The sequence below is a fragment of the Zonotrichia albicollis genome, chromosome 1 (genome assembly GCF_047830755.1).
Source record: "Zonotrichia albicollis isolate bZonAlb1 chromosome 1, bZonAlb1.hap1, whole genome shotgun sequence".
NCBI lineage: Eukaryota > Metazoa > Chordata > Aves > Passeriformes > Passerellidae > Zonotrichia > Zonotrichia albicollis.
Window position 1 is genome coordinate 34,654,244 of NC_133819.1, and position 19,195 is coordinate 34,673,438.

At 39.3% G+C, this 19,195-nt stretch overlaps 1 protein-coding gene across 7 annotated transcripts in view; it reads left to right on the plus strand.

Annotated features, from left to right (window-relative positions):
- The window catches only part of CREB5 (cAMP responsive element binding protein 5), a 257,025-nt gene that overhangs the window by 49,587 nt on the left and 188,243 nt on the right, over window positions 1-19,195 (plus strand). For all 7 annotated transcript variants that reach the window (XR_012579640.1, XM_074537848.1, XM_074537881.1 and 4 more), the window contains one exon: window positions 5,251-5,372. Coding sequence is in view for 5 of the 7 variants with exons in the window: in XM_074537848.1 (XP_074393949.1) it covers window positions 5,251-5,372 (122 nt within the window). In the remaining 2 variants the exon portion in view is untranslated. The remainder of the gene's footprint in view (window positions 1-5,250; window positions 5,373-19,195) is intronic.

Genomic DNA, 19,195 nt, shown 5'->3' on the forward strand with positions numbered 1-19,195 from the left:
TTGGGAGCTGGGGATTATCTACATAGAAACCTTTTTTCCTTCCTCATTCTATTTAATAAAAACAAATCCTCTAGAGTTTTGGTGATAAAGCCCGCTGTGGAGGTAGAAACAGTTTTCTCTAGATGGAAGAAGTGCCTGTGATAAAGTTAGTGCAAAGGTATTCCTTTTCCCAAGTAATGCCTGTGCCAGTGAGGTAATTTACATCACTCTTGGTTGCCTTAATTTTTCCCTCCTTGTAGTTTACACAGAGAGGTTTATCTAGGCATGAATTTTGAGGGTGCAAAATGATTGGGTATGAGGACTCATAGTGTAGTTTGTTTTCTTGTTAGCTTCTGTGCCCCTTGCTTTATCAAAAATGAAGTGAAACATTTTCTTACATTTACTGGTGAGTTTCAGAGTGACCAGAAGACTTTAAAAATTGGTTGTACCCAGTATGTTTATCCCTCCAGGAAAGTCCAACCAGTGCTTTAAAGAGTACATATTTAGGCAGTAAAGTTCTTGGTAGCCCTCATCTGGGTGGGAGCAGTTTCACCACCTATGTTTGAGTGCATTTCTTCTTCCTCTCCTCTTTTTCCTCCTGGTTGTTGTGTTATGATGTTGAACTCCTCAGTGCACTTGGGTGGAAACCTGTGAAATCAATGAAGAAAACCTTTCTGAACTTCTCAGGACGTTCCTCTGTCTTTGTGGCTGCTTGATGTGCAGCCCTTCAAATTTCTGTGCTAGCCCCATTACTCTGACTTTGTTATCCTTGTATGAAAGCACAACATGGGTAAGTGTATAACTTCAACAGAGCCCACAGCTGAACAAGCCAAGTGTCTATTATTATTGCACATCAGACTAAACAATTTTTTGAAAGAAAAATGAAGAATCAAGTTACACACTTTGCAGCTTGGCTGTTCGGTATCTTTCACCAAATGAGAATTAATTTTTTTTTCTTCTCAAAATGAAAGCTTGTTTCAAATAAGTGTCCTTTGGTACTCGAGGGCTTTTTAAAACTGGTAGCATGCTTTAAAGTTTCCTTTTGTGTTTTGAGGGGTGAAACTCAGGAATTCAAGGTAATTTTACAAAACACATTCTGGATGAATCTAGCAAGTTTCTGTATAGCAAGCTAATGTTGTATTTCCTTAGCTGTTTTTTGAAAACAATGTATTGAGACTGAGTGTCCTTTCTATTATTTCAATCCGCACTCCCCTAAATGAACAACAACAAACAAACCCCCATCTATTGCCAAACATTGTGAGTACATAATGGAACCTTTTGACTTTTTTGAAGACTTCAAGTTCCCCATTGCCTTACCACACATATCTATTTTATGAGTCTGAAAAATCAGGTGTCACTTCAGACATTGAGGACAGGTATTCAAAAGTCAGCAACCAAAATATACACAGTATGTGAAAGTCTGGCCTGAATGTAATTGCTGAGTGTGTCTGAAATCCCTTCCTGTAAGATATAGTAGGTTAACTTGGGATCATTTGGGCTTGCTCTGGGGCTTATATATTGTCCATTTACTTTTTTGAGGCTTATTTAAACTTGACATTTTTTGCAGCCTTCCTGGTCATGGCTGTGTCATCAGAGAGGCTGATTATTCCCCTGAGTAATAGGCTGAACAATATTTTGATTGCCTAGTCTGAATCTGTGTTTAGGCTGTTGATGAATTTGAGATAGAAAAAAGTTCCTAAACAATTATCAGATGACAGGTTTACCTATGAAGTGACAGATGGCTAGAGGTAGATGCCTCAAAGGACAGTAAACTAGTTCTAGAGGATGGAACTAGTTGAGAATGGAAAGATTTTTACCTGTTGAACGTAGGGATAGCTGATCAGTGTCTTGGGTTAACCCAGATAATCCTGTATCCCAAGCTGCCAATACAAAATACAGTTTGTGACTAATATAGGAGCCCTGGGTGTGTGAGCAGCAGTGTGCCTGCAGAGCAGCTTCCTGCATAACGTGTGTCCTCAGCAGGAATGCTGAGAGTGGTGCTGGCTCCGTCTGAGTTTTGGTCCAGATGGGTCTGGCTCATTTGTTGCTGAAGTGCAACAAATCAGGGCCCTGTTCTCAGTGAGTCTGCAATAGTTGTGGGCGCTGGTGATAGCAACAAAAGCTTTGTTTGTACCAACAGGGAACAATGAGGTCAGGCACAAGCTGTTGGAACTATTAATGCATTTTTAAGTGCTGAGAATTAGGAATATTTTATTAATTCTGGGAGACCTGATTTTGTAGCTTATGCTAGGGTGTCCCTTGTGATACTCCTCCCAATTAAAACATAAAGGCTTGCCTAATCTAGGTAAAAGAATTTCTGTGGTGTTGAGAGTGATTTCTTCTACTAATTTGCCCACATCCTGAAGGAGAACTGGTGTTTAGCAGAGACAAAACAGTTAGTTGCTCAGGAGCAAATCAAGCTCATAAGACTTGGGAGCCTTGAAATCCTGTGACCAATGAGTGCAGTATATGTACAGTGTAACTACTTTACTACACAAAGTCTCAACATTTTAAAGTCTGGATCTGTATCAGTTCTGCCCTCACAAAGACAGAGGTTTTGTGGCCTTCTGGATCCTGTGAATGTTGGAGGCTGAAGTATTAGAACTAGGAGGGCAGGTCTGGTTTTACATCTGGCTGAGCTGACTTCCAGGAGGTCTGTGGATGGAGCTTAGGCTGGCTGGTTGGTGATGCTCCTTCCTCACTTGGGAGAAACGAGGGGCTGTCTGTTTTAACTTGATGTGAATTGCTGCCAGTCTGATTTCTGGAACATAGCAACTACACTAGCACTATGGGGAGACTGAGGTAAGAAAATAAGGTCACCATCTCAATATGTAGGTGGTGTAAACAGTGTCATTATCTGTTTTGATCTTTTGAGATAATTAAACAGTTAATTGGAAAGTTCAATTGTAGGTAACAACTGTGGTTATCTTGTGGTGCAGAAGACAGATTTTCAGCATGAGTGGAGAAAGGAAGCCATTGAGGCCCTTGTGCATTTGAAGTTACATTCTTGCTCTGGCTTGCTTTTTTTTGCTTTTAAAATGGATTTACTTTAGTGTGATACCTTTTTTTCCTTTTGGTCCATTCTGGGCCCAAGCAACTCTGAAGAAACTCAGAATTTTTGATTCTAGTGAAAGTAGTGGCATCTGCTTCTTTATGAAACCATAGTTTCTCATTTTGGCCATGAAATTGATACCTTGCTTATTTGATATGGATACATCACTTCTAACAATAAAACATTTCCTCTGTTTACCTCACATTCAGATACTAATGTGCCCTTTGTGTCCAGGAAGGCTTAGTGACAATTGTCCTTGATTTTCTACAAAAGAATGGTGTTGTTCGTTAAAGTAGCATTTAATCCTTTTTGGAAATGAAATCTATTTCTCCTGCATGTTAGTGCCATTCATTTCCAGTATGAGCTCCAGTCCAAGGGCCAAAAATAACCCTGGTGTAAATCTACTGAGTTTACAGAGGTTACTTCAGAGATTTGTTTGGCACTGCTTATTTAGGATATGGACCTGTAAAAGGCTGAGTGTCCTCAGCTCCCATCAATGCCAGCACCTTGTTGGCTCATCTCCTTGTGCTGAGTTCTTGCAGAATTCTTAGAAAGTTTTGTTTCTGACTCTGGTAATACAGTTATAAGCTGTGAAAGGTAATAGATAAATAAGTGTGCATTCCCAAATACTTGAAGTTTGTTTCCTTTATGTTCATAAGTAGGATGCTCAAGCCAAAAGAAATGAAAAAAGAATTTTAACATTAAGGACTTGCATTCTGATGTTCCATCAGAAATATGAATGCAAATGAATGTCTTTGCCCTTGGATTACCTGAGAAAGTCAAACCTGGAGGATCATTCTTGATACAGGTGGAAATGGCCTTCTCCTGGCTTTATAATGGAGGAGGCTGATCCTCTCCCTTAGTTTCTAAGTGAAAACTGCATTTTCTTTTGTGTACCTTGCTTTTGTACTGCTTCATTAAGGGCTGATGTGCATTTCTATCCTGATCATGTAAAATTCATGGTGTTAAGTAACTGTTTGCTGTAAGGGGGTAATATAAGAACTTGACCCAGCTTAGCTAGGTGCAAGAAAGCAATTTTTTCTTTGTCGAAGTGGAGCTTTTTTCTGAGGTCAGAATTGACCCAATATGGGTAACGGGGTTTAATATGACAGAGTTTTCATTCTTTAAAGAATGAAATGCAAACAATAGGTAGTATTCAAGGACTATGCTGGATTATTTTTTGACAAAGTGAGTCCAATCTTTCTGTGAAATCAGGTACAAACCATCTTGAGCTGGGACAGAGTCTTGGGAGAAGGAGCCAAGGTGGAATAATTAAGAACTAGACTTAGAATGAGTAGAGGTGCCTCAGACCTGTGCTACGGGGAGTCTTTGGTTCCCAAATTTGGGCTTGATTTTTCATTTCCTGAAGAAAGAAACTGAAGTCACTAAAACTACAGTCTGCATGGCAATTTTGCTTGTGTGTCTTTCAGGTTTTTGAAAAGGTACTAGAAAACCTTGTAATTTCTTCAGTCCCTCCTGCCTGTGGCATTAATGAGAATCCTTAATGTATTAATTCTGAGAGGGCAGAAAAATCCTAGAGACGAAGGCATTGAATTTTTTTGAATTTTGAATTTTTTTTTTTCCAAATTCAATGGTTTTGCATGTATTATCAACACTTTCAGGTATAAAATGCAAAAGGATGTTTCTTCATGGCCAGAATGTCACTTATCATAGCTTTTCCATATGTTATTTAACTCTTCCTTCAAAAATTGTGCTGGAAGCAAAACTTCTCGCCAGGGCTGCCTTTTTTGCTAAGTATGTGTATGTTTGAGGTGGTTTTTGTGCACTTGAAGGCATTAACTAGTGTGTATCCACAGCAGTTATCATGCATGCTGTAGTCTGAATGTGCATTACGAGATGCACTGTGCGTTGTTCTGCATGAGCCTATTTTTGGAGGTTCAGAGAGAGTTGTAATGACCATTTGCACACGTTAAGGAGATGCACTTGTGTTATGTGCCCTGGGAAAACCCAGCTGTTGTCTTTTTGCCCAAATGATGACTGCTGCCTGGTCTTGGACATTGATGGCAAGCAGGGCTGCCTGCAGCGTTTAGTGTAGAAATTGAGTGGTGTGTGGTTTTTTTTAATGATGGTGCGGTAGGTAGGGTTGGGAAGGCAAAGAGAAGCTTGGTTAGAACCTCTCTTTTCCTGAAAGACTATTTGATTGTCTCCCTCTCCTTTTAATATTGAGCACCAACGATCATTTCTTGTCCTGTTCTCAGATCAGACTCCCACACCAACGCGCTTTCTGAAGAACTGCGAGGAAGTCGGCCTCTTCAACGACATCGACTGCTCCCTGGAGCACGAGTTCAGGAAGGCACAAGAAGAAGAGAACAACAAAAGGGTGAGTGTGAGCACACCAAGCCCTTCCTCCCCTTTTGATTCCTTGAAATGGCAAAGGAAGTGTCCTTTAATCTGTGAGAAAGCCCACTGAGCTCTACTACCTAGTAGTAACCTTTTGGTTAGAAACTAGGTGGCACTATAAATTGTGACATGCTTTTTAAAACTATTGAAGCAGTTGACAGAAATAAAAACCCCAAACCAACAAAAAACTAGTATTAAATAATAAAAGAAAAAGTGTAACTGTGTTTGCCAGGGTTTGATTCCAAGTCTCTGCTTTTAAGTAAACTATAACACAAACCACACACCTCTTGAGGAAGAGACTTGGGAAAATTATATCATCTTTGAAGTAAGGATTGCAAACTGGCTCAAATATGTTACAGGGAAATTTGGCTTATGAAGGGGCATTTACTTAAGAGAAACATCTTTTCTTTTTCTTATTTTTTTAAATTCCTCCATAACAGGGTGGTGATTTATTCATCATCAATACCAGCTTTATTGTGTTTCTGTATTTCTCATAAAGCATTCAAGTTGAGCTGAGAAACTTTGACTTGAAACATCTATTAGATAACATATCCCATTTTCAATTAGTATTTTTTTAGTTTATTCTGAAGTTATTCTGTCAGTATTTTGAACTTCAGGTTGAATTATATAGGCCACCTTGTATGTAAGTGTGCTCCTGTACCCAAAGACAGTTAAGAGTGTTTTCAGAGATCCTAAAGTGCTGTTAAAACTTTCAAAGAATGGTAAAAGAGCTTAATGTGCTAGAGAAGCCAGCAAGAAAAGGGGTAAAGCTGTGTGCTGAGGTGCAGAACAGGAGAGGAGGCTTGCAGAAAGAGAGTGGAGTCCAGGAGCGGCTTAGTTTTGGCTTATAATGAAGGGAGTCTTGGTATTGATTATTTGTGGTTCATAAGGAAAGAGACTGGGACAGATAGTGGAGGAGTGGGGCTGTGCCATGGTGTGCTGAGCAAGGAATAAGAGTTTCCAAATGTGAGAGAGTTCAGGTTTTGGGAAAATAGCTCAGATTGACCCTCACAGCTTTGTGTGTTAGGAAACAGCCATGCATTGAGATAAATGTGTCTAATTTTAGACTTGTTAAAAAATTTGTGGTTTAGGTTCAGCTGAGGGGAGTCTTAGTTAGAATCAGGGAGAATGTTTCTGTACACTCCTACTTCTTTGTCCATCACAGGATTTTTAAGTTGTTCTCTGTGCCTGGTGTTTAGTTTGCAGGAGTGGGAGAGCAGAAGAAATCTACTGAGGTGAACCTGAGTGCAGCTAGCCCCAGACTGCAGTGCTTGATGTTGCAGAGAGATTTCAGTTTGTGAGGGATAGTTGCAAAATCTGATTAAAACCTAGACCAGGGCATCAAGTTACCTGATAATTCCAGCTGTTTAGCAGTCTCTGGGAGTCTTATTCTGCCCTCCTACCAACCCCTGCAGCTGCCATTGATGATCTCCAGGGAGCAAATAAGTGATCATGGTGGTGGGAAATTAAAAAAAAAAAAGAGAGAAAAAAAAGGGATGAAAAAGGAAATAAAGGAAAGAAAAAGAAAGGGGCATAAGTCCCACTAGCTGGCTAACCTGTAACATTTGCTCTGTGTTTCCAATTAGTCTGCTGTATGTTCATTCTTACATTACTGACTGACTGTCAGATAGGAATCTGAAGCAGGCCCCAGTAGGGCTTTGCACAAATGCAGGAGACAAAGGCCAAGACAGAAGGAGACTCCTTGGGCTGCAGCTGTCCCTAAGGAAATGCTTCCAACAGCCTATCCCTGCAATATGAGTGTGATGTAGTGTTGGCCTAATGGACCTACCAACACATGGAGACTAAGGTTAACAGCATGGAAATCTTACTCACTGCACAGAAAAGTCTTCCAAAAATATTTTTGGTCATATTAATTTCTCTGGACTCTGAAAGAAACAGTTTTGTTTATTTTAGTATATCACTGCGGCTTAGCACACAGCTTGACACTGAAATCTTGTAACAGAAAAACACTTTCATTTCTCATTGGCTTTTTTTGCTCTTTGAGAGTCATACTTTGAAAAGTCAGAGGATAAGGTTCAAGTAGCTGCATTTTCTTTCCTTTCTTTCTTTTTTCTTTTTTTTTTTTTTTAATCTTCTGGGTGGGAGCCCATGGATAATCCATGAGAATTTGTTGTGATGAAGCTGGTTATGCAGAGTGGTGACTTTCCAAATTAGCTGTGAAGCTCTGAGTGGGTGGTTTTAGGAACACCGTGTGTACCTTTTTTTGTAAAGGTACTATTGAGTGGAAAGCACTTACATTAATATCCCAGTTTCCTATCCAGGAATAAATCACTTGACATCGTTCCTCCACAGTTGCTCATGTGTAAAGTAGAAGAAGTGTCTCTTTATGCCTCCCATACTTGGTCTGCCTTGTGGTAGTGAGATCATCTGTCAAGGACCACCTCTGACAGTGGATGTGGATTGGCCTTTGCTTGGGGACTGAGGGCACTCAAGGAACAAAAATGATGATGATGACCTCCAGGACCTAAACTGAGAAAAATAAAGCTATAAATGGGAGTGAGTTTGTCTCTTGGTTGTGGCTTGTCTGCTCTGTATACCACCCTATATTAGTTGGAAGTCTCTCCTTGAGAAAGACCTGAAAGAAAGGCAAGTGATGCCACAGATCAGCAATGAGAATATGGATAAGCATGTGAGAAAGAGGCTTTTCCATCCTCCTGACAGCACTCTTCCCAACACAAACCTCCTACCTCCCAAATTCCCCACCAAAATTAGCACAGGTAAAAGCATACCTATACTATATTTCTACTTGGAAAATTGTAAATGTCAAAGTTCTTGGGAACCTGAGGCAGACAGCAATTAACACGTCAGCCCCAGACAGAACTTGCAACCCAACTCAACAAGGCAGGTAGTGCTGGTAGGTCACAAGGCCATTTTAGCCCACTGGCTGCAGGTTTTAGGCTTGCACTGCCTGGAACATTAGGTATCCAAATCATTTGCAGTGGGTTGTAATTGCAAACACATGACCTTTGCTGCTTCTGGATAGGCCCTGTTGTCACATCTTGTTCTGAGCATTGAATTGGGGCTGAGAGGATCCTGTCAGAGATGGGAAGAGTCAGGGTCTGTTTCTGAATAACTTAGTGGATCCACTTTCTTAAAATACATCTAGCCTGACGTCCCTGTGTGAAATGAGAAAAAGTGGAAATATGATGATTGTAACAAGTAGAGTATTGCATCAAATAGAATTTACACATAGTGAGCTGAATATTTTCAAAATGCATGCATGTTTAAAATCACACTCTGCATATGCTGGACTTTGGATGCATTACTTCCTAAGACTTATCCTGAAACATTGAAATCTTCTCATCAGTGTTCAGGGCTGCAAGATAATGTATAAATTATGCAAATGAGGCAGGGAAATGGCTATTCTTAATTACAACTTCGTTTTAATGTGGGTTGTTCAGTGTCAGTTCAGGAAGCTCATTAGTCCTCTACATGGCCTGATGTTCCTCTTCTAAGTGTACTATCCTAAGGCAGGCACCTCACTGCTAGAAAAGCATCAGCAAATTGAAGTAGTCCAGTAAAGAAGAAGAACTAAACCAAATACAAAGCCTTTAAGGGTTAAATAATTTCAATCTGCAGAAGGAATAAAAATCCTGAGTATCCAGTTTAGCTGTGTTAAAAAAGAGATGATGCTACAGACTGATGTGTGTTTGAAAGACATATTTGGTTTGTGCCTTCTAGGATCTCCTTCTGTATATATTTCTGTGTATCTGCATAAGAAGATATATAGATAAAATAGATAAATATATAAAATGTACTTGTCTAGCTTATAGCACATCACTATTTCATGCTGAGCTCAGCGACTCTCTGACCTCCAGAAGAAATTTCTTGCATATATTGCTGAATGTCATAGTTTGGTACTGCAGCCTATGAGTGTAGGGAAGATGATATAATTCAAAGCAAGCTGGAAATGATAGAATCTGTTCCTAAAGTTGTATAGTTGGGTGAAAATAATTAACTTAATTTCCACATCTTGCTTAAATTTCATGCAATGTGTATCTAGCCCATAGGTTTTTCTCCCTTCTGAAAAGTAATACAGAAAAATCATGAAGGATTTTGCCTGTATTTAATAGTTGACATTATAGCAGCTGAAACTAGCAGTGCAGTAAATCACCCTTAGCCAGGAAAGAGTGATATGTATGGGGTCATATGTACCCTTATAGGAGAAGAAAAATATTTATATGTTGACAAAGCACATTGTGTAAGTGCTTGGGTTTTAGAGGACTGTATTGTAATACTAATAGGCTATGGGGTAGTGCTGGCAATGCATTCCCTTGGTGAAAGAACAGGGATTAAGGGTTCATTTTGGTTTGGCTGATATGTGACAAATTAGCCCCAGTTTTCCCTGGTAAGTACTCTGAAACCCCAGTAGGGTCCTGGAGAAGAACACTGTGCACATTTCAGAGGCAAGTGCTCTGAAAGGGCTGAATTTAACTTGTGAAATAATACAAACCAACAAACTCACGAGCCTGTTCCTGGAGCACCTTGGGTTCATTGTCTGGCAGTCTTTACAATGGAAGCAAAGACCTATGTTTAAACACTTACTATTTTGATTTTTTAAAAAATTATACTATCATAAATGCACATATGTACATTCTCCATCCATTTGTCTAATCATGATGTAAAACCATCCATATTTTAAGTCAAAGGGGCCCTGATTTCTTATTTTCCTACTGAGATTACATATCTTATATACTCAGTATGTCATAGTAGACACAAAGTAAGACTAGAAATTAGTAAGACTAGAAATTGTTTATATTAATACAGTGCTTAAGGGCCAGTGTACCATTGTTGTATGTTTTGTAATAACTTCAAGCTGTTACTTTATCAATCAGTTCAGCTGTTGTCAAGGTGATAGCTCAAAACTCTAAATTTCAAAGTATCACCCTACATTCAAAGGTTTCAGTACAATAGTTCCCATACTCTAAATATAATATCTGTATCTGTGAAGATGTAAGCATTCTCACACCATGGCATTTTTTCTTGGTGACTCATTGAAGATACACTGTAACTCTGTATCTGAGTTTTTATGAGGGTTAGTCTGGATTTTCATATGCAATAATTGCATCAGGCTATTGATCTGCTTTTTGGGTTCATTTTTTGACTTGCAACAACCCTTTTTTCTTAATTAAATTAACTTTTGAAGTATTCCTATGAAGAAGGTAAATACTCTGTTTCTCATTTTCTAAGGGAAAAAACAGATTCCAGAGGACATTGCTTTCCAGAGCTCCTTAGTAGTGTGGCACCAAGCTCTCAAAGGAATCACATAAGTGGAGTGAGAATTGCAGGGTATCTGGGTCCTCTCCACCATTCTGCCAAAAGAGCAGCTTTCTGTCTCAATTTGGTTCCTAAATCTCTTTAGCAGCATGGCCCCAGAAGATTCATAGCCTCCCTCAAAGACATTTTGGTGCCTTGCTCTGACTGAAACAAAGCAGGAGTAAATCAGACAGCTACCATAAAGGATCTGGGCTCAAGTGACATGCTGAAAATTGCACAGGAAGTCTGTGGCAAAGCCTCGGATTGATTCCATATCTCCTTGGTCTCAGCACAGGGCATCCCACAGACCATGTGTGTTAAAGATTTATCAGCTGTTGTTCAGTGTTGCTAAAGACAGGAAGAATGCTCTCCTCCTCTCTCCAGATGGGTAGGCTTGCTGGATTTTAACTTCTTAACCTTTGTAGGTTTCATGGTAGACATGTGGTGGTTTGTTGTATTTTCTATGCTGGCAGCTCCACAGTTGGCGCTTCAGTCTCCAGCTTTATGAGTCCTGTTTTGAGCACGTATTTGTGTCCAGACACTTCATTGCTACACTGGACTGTGTTACAAAAGGGACACTTTCTGCGTAATGGTGCAGGAAAACTGTCAGGATAAAACTGTGACCTTGCAGAAATATTCACAAGAATAGGCTTTAATTTAGGCTTGTTGCTCATGGTACAGCATCTTGTCTTCTGCTGGCAGGCAGGACTCTCTTATCTTGAATGGACTTTTGAGTGGATTTATAAGTTTAGATCCTCATACTCAAAGAGAAGACCTGAATGTTTTCCCAGCAATAAGTTCCTGTATCGTGCAGAAAGGCAATTCTTGAGGGCATACATTTTTGATTCAGCTAAACCTCCCTAACCATCATCCTTCCCCGTTCTTCTGAATTCCAGCTGATGAATCATCCTTCAGAGCTCAGTCAGGACAGTCCACTTTCCTCCTTCTTATTATTGTCTCTGTCCCAAAGAAGCTGAGTCACCCTCTTGCAATGTTTGGAGGTTTGTTATGTTTTCTATATTTTGGCTACCCATAACAAAAGGAGGCCTATCTGATTTCATTCTAACATTTTTTTCACAGCAGCACAGCAAAGTTGTGCCTTTTGCCTTGGTCTTCCTTGGAATGTTTTTAATGGCACAGCTTCCTTGTTACCAGTTCAGGTTTCAGCAGCATGGACTGGATGGCACATGAAAAAGGGATAAACCTTTCCTGTAGTGGCATTTTTATAAGCCTATCTGTTAGGTAAAACCCCTAAATCTTGGCAGTCTCTTTAGAGCATAAGCTCTGCTATTAAACACGAGCTCTTTGCTCCCCAGAGTGGGCTGCAGTCTCTATGGTTGGGTGGGTAATAAGATACTGCTGATACACTTCAGAGCAAGGTGCACTTTTCCTTTATTTATGAAGATAGACATGCTGGTCAAGGGCTTAATCACAGCTGATAAATCATTTTAGAAAGCCTATTAGAACCATATGCCGATCCTTCGTATTAACATGGTGAGTCTGTTTCGAGTCTAATAAGGCAGGGTCTCTTTCCCCTCTCCCTTCCCCCTGCCTGGTGTGCAAATTATTTATCTGTTTAAGTGATATTGCTTGCCTGAGGGCATTTCTCTCTACAAGAGGTACTGTTAATAAAGCAAGGTGAACTGAGGAAAGAAGGATCCTTTCTCTCCAGAGAGTGAAACTGAGTGTTTTTGGTCTCCTTTGCTGAGAGAGGATTGCAGAGCCATTGTCCGAAAGCTGAGGCATGGAAACCTGTTGGTAAAACCCTGGGACACCATGGCATGGCCTTCACGGCAGCATAAGGTTGTCATTTTGGCCCAGGTGGTTACAATCCTGGAGCCCAAGAACCACCAGGGTTGGGTGTGCTGACATTTCGGTTACCTCACCTTTCCCTCACTCGGAGAGGGCTGCTGCAGGAACAGATTCCACAGCCATCTAATGAGATCCACATTGGTGAAGTTATCCAGAGCCAAGTCCTATTTATCATTAATTGGTGGGTTTGCTTGCAGATCTTTCCTATTATTTGCTGATTATACCCCTACACATTTTATTATCTTGCCAAAATTCAAATGCTAATAATTTCTTGATTTATTCTTTATTTATAACACTGTCTACTGCTTAAATAGATGCAGTTAGAAGATTTCAAAACAGCAACAGCTCTTTTGCTGACTGGGTTTCTTTCACATTTTGCACATGGCAGTCAACTATTTATAACCCTCCATAGGGACTCCTAAACCTTTACAGTTTGGGTTCCTCCCACAACTTCAGCCTCTTTTCTCCCTTGCTCCCCAAGGCAAGTCTTGTTTTTTTGGCATAAAGACAATGATGGTGATTGTTAGGTGGAGAAAACGTCCACAAGCTACGAACTGTGGGTAAGGATTTTAAATTTGTACAGCAAGCAGCATAAATGGAAGTCGGAGACATCCAGTAGAATGAGGGTGTCTTCATCATAAAGTGGGAGATCCACGTGTGAGTTACGAGTGTTCTTTAGATTTACAAAATCTGAAACTGAAAAACTGAAGACTCATTTGTAAAGTGAGTTTGTGTGCAGTGGTGTGCATGCTGTAGCATGTCCCATTTCCAGCAGTGCACAAATTTGACTTTTAAATCTGATGTACTTTAGAGTAAAGAAAGGAATGGTGGAGAGAAGAAAAAAGCCAGAACAACTGGTCGCATGTGATGGCAGTTAATGAACACCAGAGTGGGATGTATAGCTCATACATCTCTGGGGCAGTTTCATTGACTTTAATAGAATTTAAATTTTTAACCTATTACAACTAGGCAAAGATCTGAAGGGAGAAAAGCCTTGTTCAGAGACCAGGAAAAAACCTACTGTGCTCATGAAGTGAGTGATGTGAAGTATCTGGGTAGCTGTTGATGTCTCGCTAAGATATAAAAACAAGGCCTTTTAAAAATCATACCAGGGAGGTAAAAATTATATATATTAACAGCTTCCTCATTCTAGTTTCTCTCTCACATGCTTCTCTACAAAAGTTGCCAAACTCACTATTATTGAATAAATATTAGTATCAGTATTAAGCTTTTTTTCCCCCCTGAAATGCGAGTAAACTGTGTGTGGCTGGGTCTGGTCCCCGGGAAGGGAAAAGCCATGGGGTTGCCATGTGAATGTACATGTCAAAGTGCAGCTCTGCCAGCCAGTCTGGGGCTGGGTGGGGAGAGACATGGGGAGAATGAACTCAGTGTTACAAACCGTCTCTTTTGAATTTCTACAACCTATTAGTCACAGCAAGCTGCCCTTATTGATTTTGGTAAGAGAGGTCACTTTTAATCCTCTAAAGTGGAGAGAGCTACATGCACTCTCCATAGCATGACATTAAAATTGACACAGCTCTGCATCAGTTCTATGAAAAAGCCCTAAACCTAGATGGATTATTGCCTTGCTTTTCACTGGATACAAGCTGCTAAGCAGACCATGCTAACCTAGATTAGGTGTAAAAGCTTTAAAATGCTTCGTAAGGAATGCACAACCAAAAGAAGCTAGAAAATATGAGAACATGCTAAAAGAGCCGCCCCTGCAGAAATAGGCCATTAGTTTTCAGATACTTATTTTCTCCATTTTAAAACACTTAAATGTCAACACAGAAAAGGGGAGATTATCATATAAAAGAACAAACAAAAGCTGACCTTACTCTATGATTATGAAGAAAGCTTTATTCTGGCTGATACCCCTTGCTAGTTTTGTTTATGTTCTTTAGAGAACTAAATCACTGAATACAATTAGGACTCTCCGACTCGAATCTCAAGTGTGCCTCAAAATAAACAGCAGAGGTGAACTCTCAGCAGTTTTCTTTTCATCTTTGTTATCCTTGCTCTGACCCTTTTTTCCTGCCTAATGATACTCTGTGGCATACTATTACTAAGAGAAATCTTGATAGAAAAATATGCTTTATGTGGATAGGAATATCATTATAAGCCTGGAAAAGTTTTTTTTCTTTCTTTGGAATTCCAGAAAATGACTAACACCCCTTTTGATTTTATGCTATTTATTTATTTGGAAATTTGTTCTCTGATTTTTTTTTCTGTGAGTCTCAGCAAATATTTACAATGTAGTATTTGCGGAAATTTGTTGCCTTGTCATGCAAGCTTGGTGTTCTCCCTTCTCATTAGCTGTAAGTTTGCACCACTATTTCTTACTGAAGGTTAAAAGTTCCCTTTCTAAATAAAAGACATCTGCAAAAGAAACAGTGACAAAAACCATTAAGGTACATAACTGAAGTTTAATCTGTGGAGCCTGTAAGAGGTGCCAGAGCAGCTTTCAGCAAATCTTAAAAGTCAAAAAAATTGGTGGTTGTTTGAGAAGGTCTCTGAGTTCATTCTCAACAGTGATTAAAGTATGTGTGTGTCTGTGAGGCCAGTGTGGCTTCTCCTCCTACATTAAGAGATACTCACTCCTCCTCCTCTTCCTCCCTCACCCGAGATGTGTGTATGGGTGCTGGTATTTCCTCCCTCTTTGTGGACTTAGCCTAGGGAAATTCAAAGCAGGCACAGAAAGGGAGCTGGCTTTTGGCTTTGTCATTGACATTGAGACATGACACTTAGAGGAAAAGGTAAAAGATGCCAAAACTGCACATTGTCTGGGCAGCTTTTTTTCTTGTCCTAGCTGTACCTTTCCTTCTCCTATCAAGGAAGAAATAAAAAAAAGGTCCCTTGCCAGTCTCTCCTTTTTGTTGGAAGAGTCCTCCCTAATGTTCTAGAGGGGAGAGAAAGAAAGAAGATAAGAAGGTAGGGGTTCCTAAAGGAGGCAAGAAATAAAAGCAAGAAAAGTACCTTTCTTTTTTACTTATATAAAAGATGTATTCCTATCCCAGATCAGACTTGGTGGGGAAAATGGAAAGAAAAATTCACACAGAAAAAGAAGAAATAAAAGAATATTACTAAGACATGAAGAAAGCTGAGAGAGGCTATCATGAGGCTGTTTAAACGAGAGAGATAGAGTGAAAAATCAGCACTCATATGAAGCAGACATTAAAAAACCAGTTTTTTTTTTTAAGAAGTGGGATATCAAAATATTCCTGTGATGTACTTAGCAGAATTGAGGGAGCAGAGACTGAGGAGTGTGAAAAGTAAAATTTGCTTTTCTCCCCACCATGCCCATCCTGTCCCTTCCACCCCTTCCACCTCCAGTCCAAGGAAATGGAATTAGTTGCTCAGCTTAATATTGAAATGAAATGTCAAGGGATGTGGCTGTACAAGAAAAGAAGAGACATGAAGGTGCTAAGTTGATGTTGGGTATTAGAATAGCTTTTCCCTGAAAAAGTGGAAAGTCAGTCTGGACGCTCGTGTTTCTGCTTTCTTTATAGTCTTTTCTAAGATATTCTTTCTCTCATCATACTCCTGTCTTATCTCTGAGATCTCTTTGTATGTCCCTTGGGGAGTATGCATCTGTGTAAGGCCTGTTCCTGTAATGACAAAGTAACCATGGCTCTTTCCCATTTATGCTATTTTTTTCCCAGTACAATAAACTCATGCAAATGTAAGTGCCAGCATATATGTTTCAGGAAAACCAGGAAAACTATTACGTGTGTTACACCTCTGCACATAAGTTCTTATTTTGTGGATTATTGCGTGGCTGGAATCTTTTTCAGGTGCACCTCTTATATCCAAATTTCTTTTCTTTGCTTCATCCATCTCAGCCAGTTAAATGTGTATATAACTGATTTTCTGAAATGGGGCCAAAGTCCATGTACTTCAATAGCTCTTAAACATATGGTTAACTTCAAGCATGTGTGCAGGGGTTTGCTGAAGAGAGATAGTTTGCTGAATCAGGACTTCCCAACACCAAGATTTTAAATTGCAAACAATCCTCTATTTTAATGTGTTTTAACTACTGCCTCCCATGGACTAACAAAAGGTAACAATTGTTAGTTGACTCCTGTAGGTGAAGAAAGTTGTACTTGGATAAACAGAAATTTAAGGGTAGACCAAATTTTTCTAACATCCTTCTGTGAGAACTATTTTTTTACTTCTTCCTAATAACTAATTATACAACATGAAAGGGAATAATGATCATAATTTCATGTTATGATTCAAAACTTTTTTTTCTGGGGTAGATAGAAAAGGTCCACTAGTTAAAAAAAAAAGACATTTGTTACAGCTTTTTTTTTTTCTTTTTTTTTCTGTATTTTCTAACTAACTGCGGTACTAAGATGATAATATATGTATGCCATCATTGACCAAATAAATACCAGCCAGCTATCCAGTCTTCTGGACATGTAAATCTATGTAATTTATGGAGAAATAGTTTAAAAAACAATGCAAGTGTGTATATACATAAAAAAACCCCAAACAAACTAAAAAGGCCCAAACCAAATAAAAACAAACAAGCCAAAGCCCACCCCCAACCAAACCAACCCAACTAAATCCCACCCCACAAAAAAACCCCCAAAGAAATAGGAAAAAAAGCAACCAAAAAATGCAGTTGCCTTTGTCCTTCACATACATTCCTCCATGTCAAGGGATAAATGGGATAGGGCCTGCCTGCCCTGTGTTGTTGTGGTTTTCTCCATCCTGGATCACAGGTAGTGTGGGGTGGAAAGTAGATCCCACAGAGCAAATGCATCTGTTGGAAGGTGCAGGCAAGGAGAAAGAGTCAGTGAGGGAAATGTTCCTTTCAAAATCATACTTAATATGCTGTTAGTGATGGAGTGCTCAAATCGCCTTCCTGTTGACAGTTGGGTAAGGAATAAAAGCATCTTTTGCTATTGAAGTTGATACACTTAATACATTGTTTTAAAACAAAATGTTCTTCCCTTAGTTTTGTGTTAAGGCGGTAAGACTTTGGGCTTTCTGATTCTTTTCTTCCTACTTTTCAATATTTGTTTCCTCACATTCCATCTTCAAACCAGCTAATCTGTATCCCCTTCTTCTTGAATAGCATTATCCTGACAACAGAGCAGTGAAAAAAACAGAGACTGCTGGACTTCTAACAATGCCACAGGGCCCCAGGAATAGGAATGCCCTGAAAAAAATGTGCTTCCATCCAGCTGCCCTTCATATTGTTGTCTCCCTATCCAATTTACTAGAGAATTTCCCACTGGCTCTTGGCTCATTCCCAAATGAGAATGTAATCTTTTAAAGATTACACTGCATAATGGAGGGACAAGGAGCTCTTTATTAACTGGGGAGTCACTTGCTATTAGGCAAGGGAAGGGGATGGGATGTAGTAGTGTTTTGTGAGCTCTGCTTTCTGCCCCTTGTCTTGTTAGCAACAGGATGGCAGGTTGGGAATGGGAAACCACTGCAGCTGCAATGTAGAAAAAGAAATAATTGAATGTAGCTTATGAGTATGGCAATTATTTTTATAACATGAGGGATTATGCCATAACTGTTATATTGCCAACAAGATTAAATTACTAAGCTAATACCACAACATGTTTTCCAGGAAAATAAAAAAAATAATTCTGCTTAGAGTTCCAGAGTTGATGCATTCAAACAGTATTAGTGCAGTGTGAAAGAGCTGAGCAACCAAGGAACCTGCAGTGTTGTCTGTACAGACACTGTCTGCACTGGGCCCCTGTCACTTCCATGAACTCTGCCAGCTAGACACCCTCACCCTTTCTGGGATGTAAAGCAATGTGGCACTCTGGTAATTTTAAATGCTCCTTCTCCTGTCAAGCAGATAGGCTTCTGCCAGTAATTGTTAATAAAGAAATAATCAGAAGCTACTGCTGCAATGGAGAAATTCTTGAAACTTCACAAAGAGACCGATTTTGCTCATATTGCTCAGTAAACCCACTGAACTGATTGGAAAGCTTAAACTTCAATGTATTTTCATACTGGGCTCTTCTTTTTACTACATATTTTGAAAATGTTGCTCAATACAATGAATATCTGTATGTGAAATAATTTTAGATAATCTCTAGTGTGAAGTCATTTTTGCTGAATATGCAAATTGCTGAAATGCAATATGCATCTTGAGGCAATTTTTTTCTGGAATATGCAGTGTGTTTTTCAATGGTTTTTTAAAAATATTTTTTCGTCTACGTGCATAACAAGGTCATAAATGAGAATTTGTCATATAGCTGCTACAAATACAGCCTCGTATAGACTATTCATAATAGGACTATAAGCTAACTTAATTATGCAGGAAGAGCAGTTTCCTTTTGTTCATCAGCTGGAAAATTAGTAGAAAATTTAATTTTGGAGACTTCAGAGATATATCATGTGTTGATCATTATGAGCAAATTAACTAGCTTTATGGAAAAGCCAGTTCTGATTCTGAAGAGAAATGCAGGTTAACAATATAATACTATAAATATTTTTATTACTTTTTATTTGATATGTGATGAATGATACCTCAAGCAGTTGATTTCATTCTTTCTGCATGTGCATTTAAGTCTTTTCATACCATTGTGCTTTATGAAAATACCTGTTGTTGCACAAAGCTATTGGAAACATTTGGGAAGACTGGACATGCATTTGTAAATCAACCTCTTCTTTTTCTGCTGAAGATCTGGAGTTATGGATATCAAATTGAGGTCAAACAGGAGCATGTTACTGTATTAT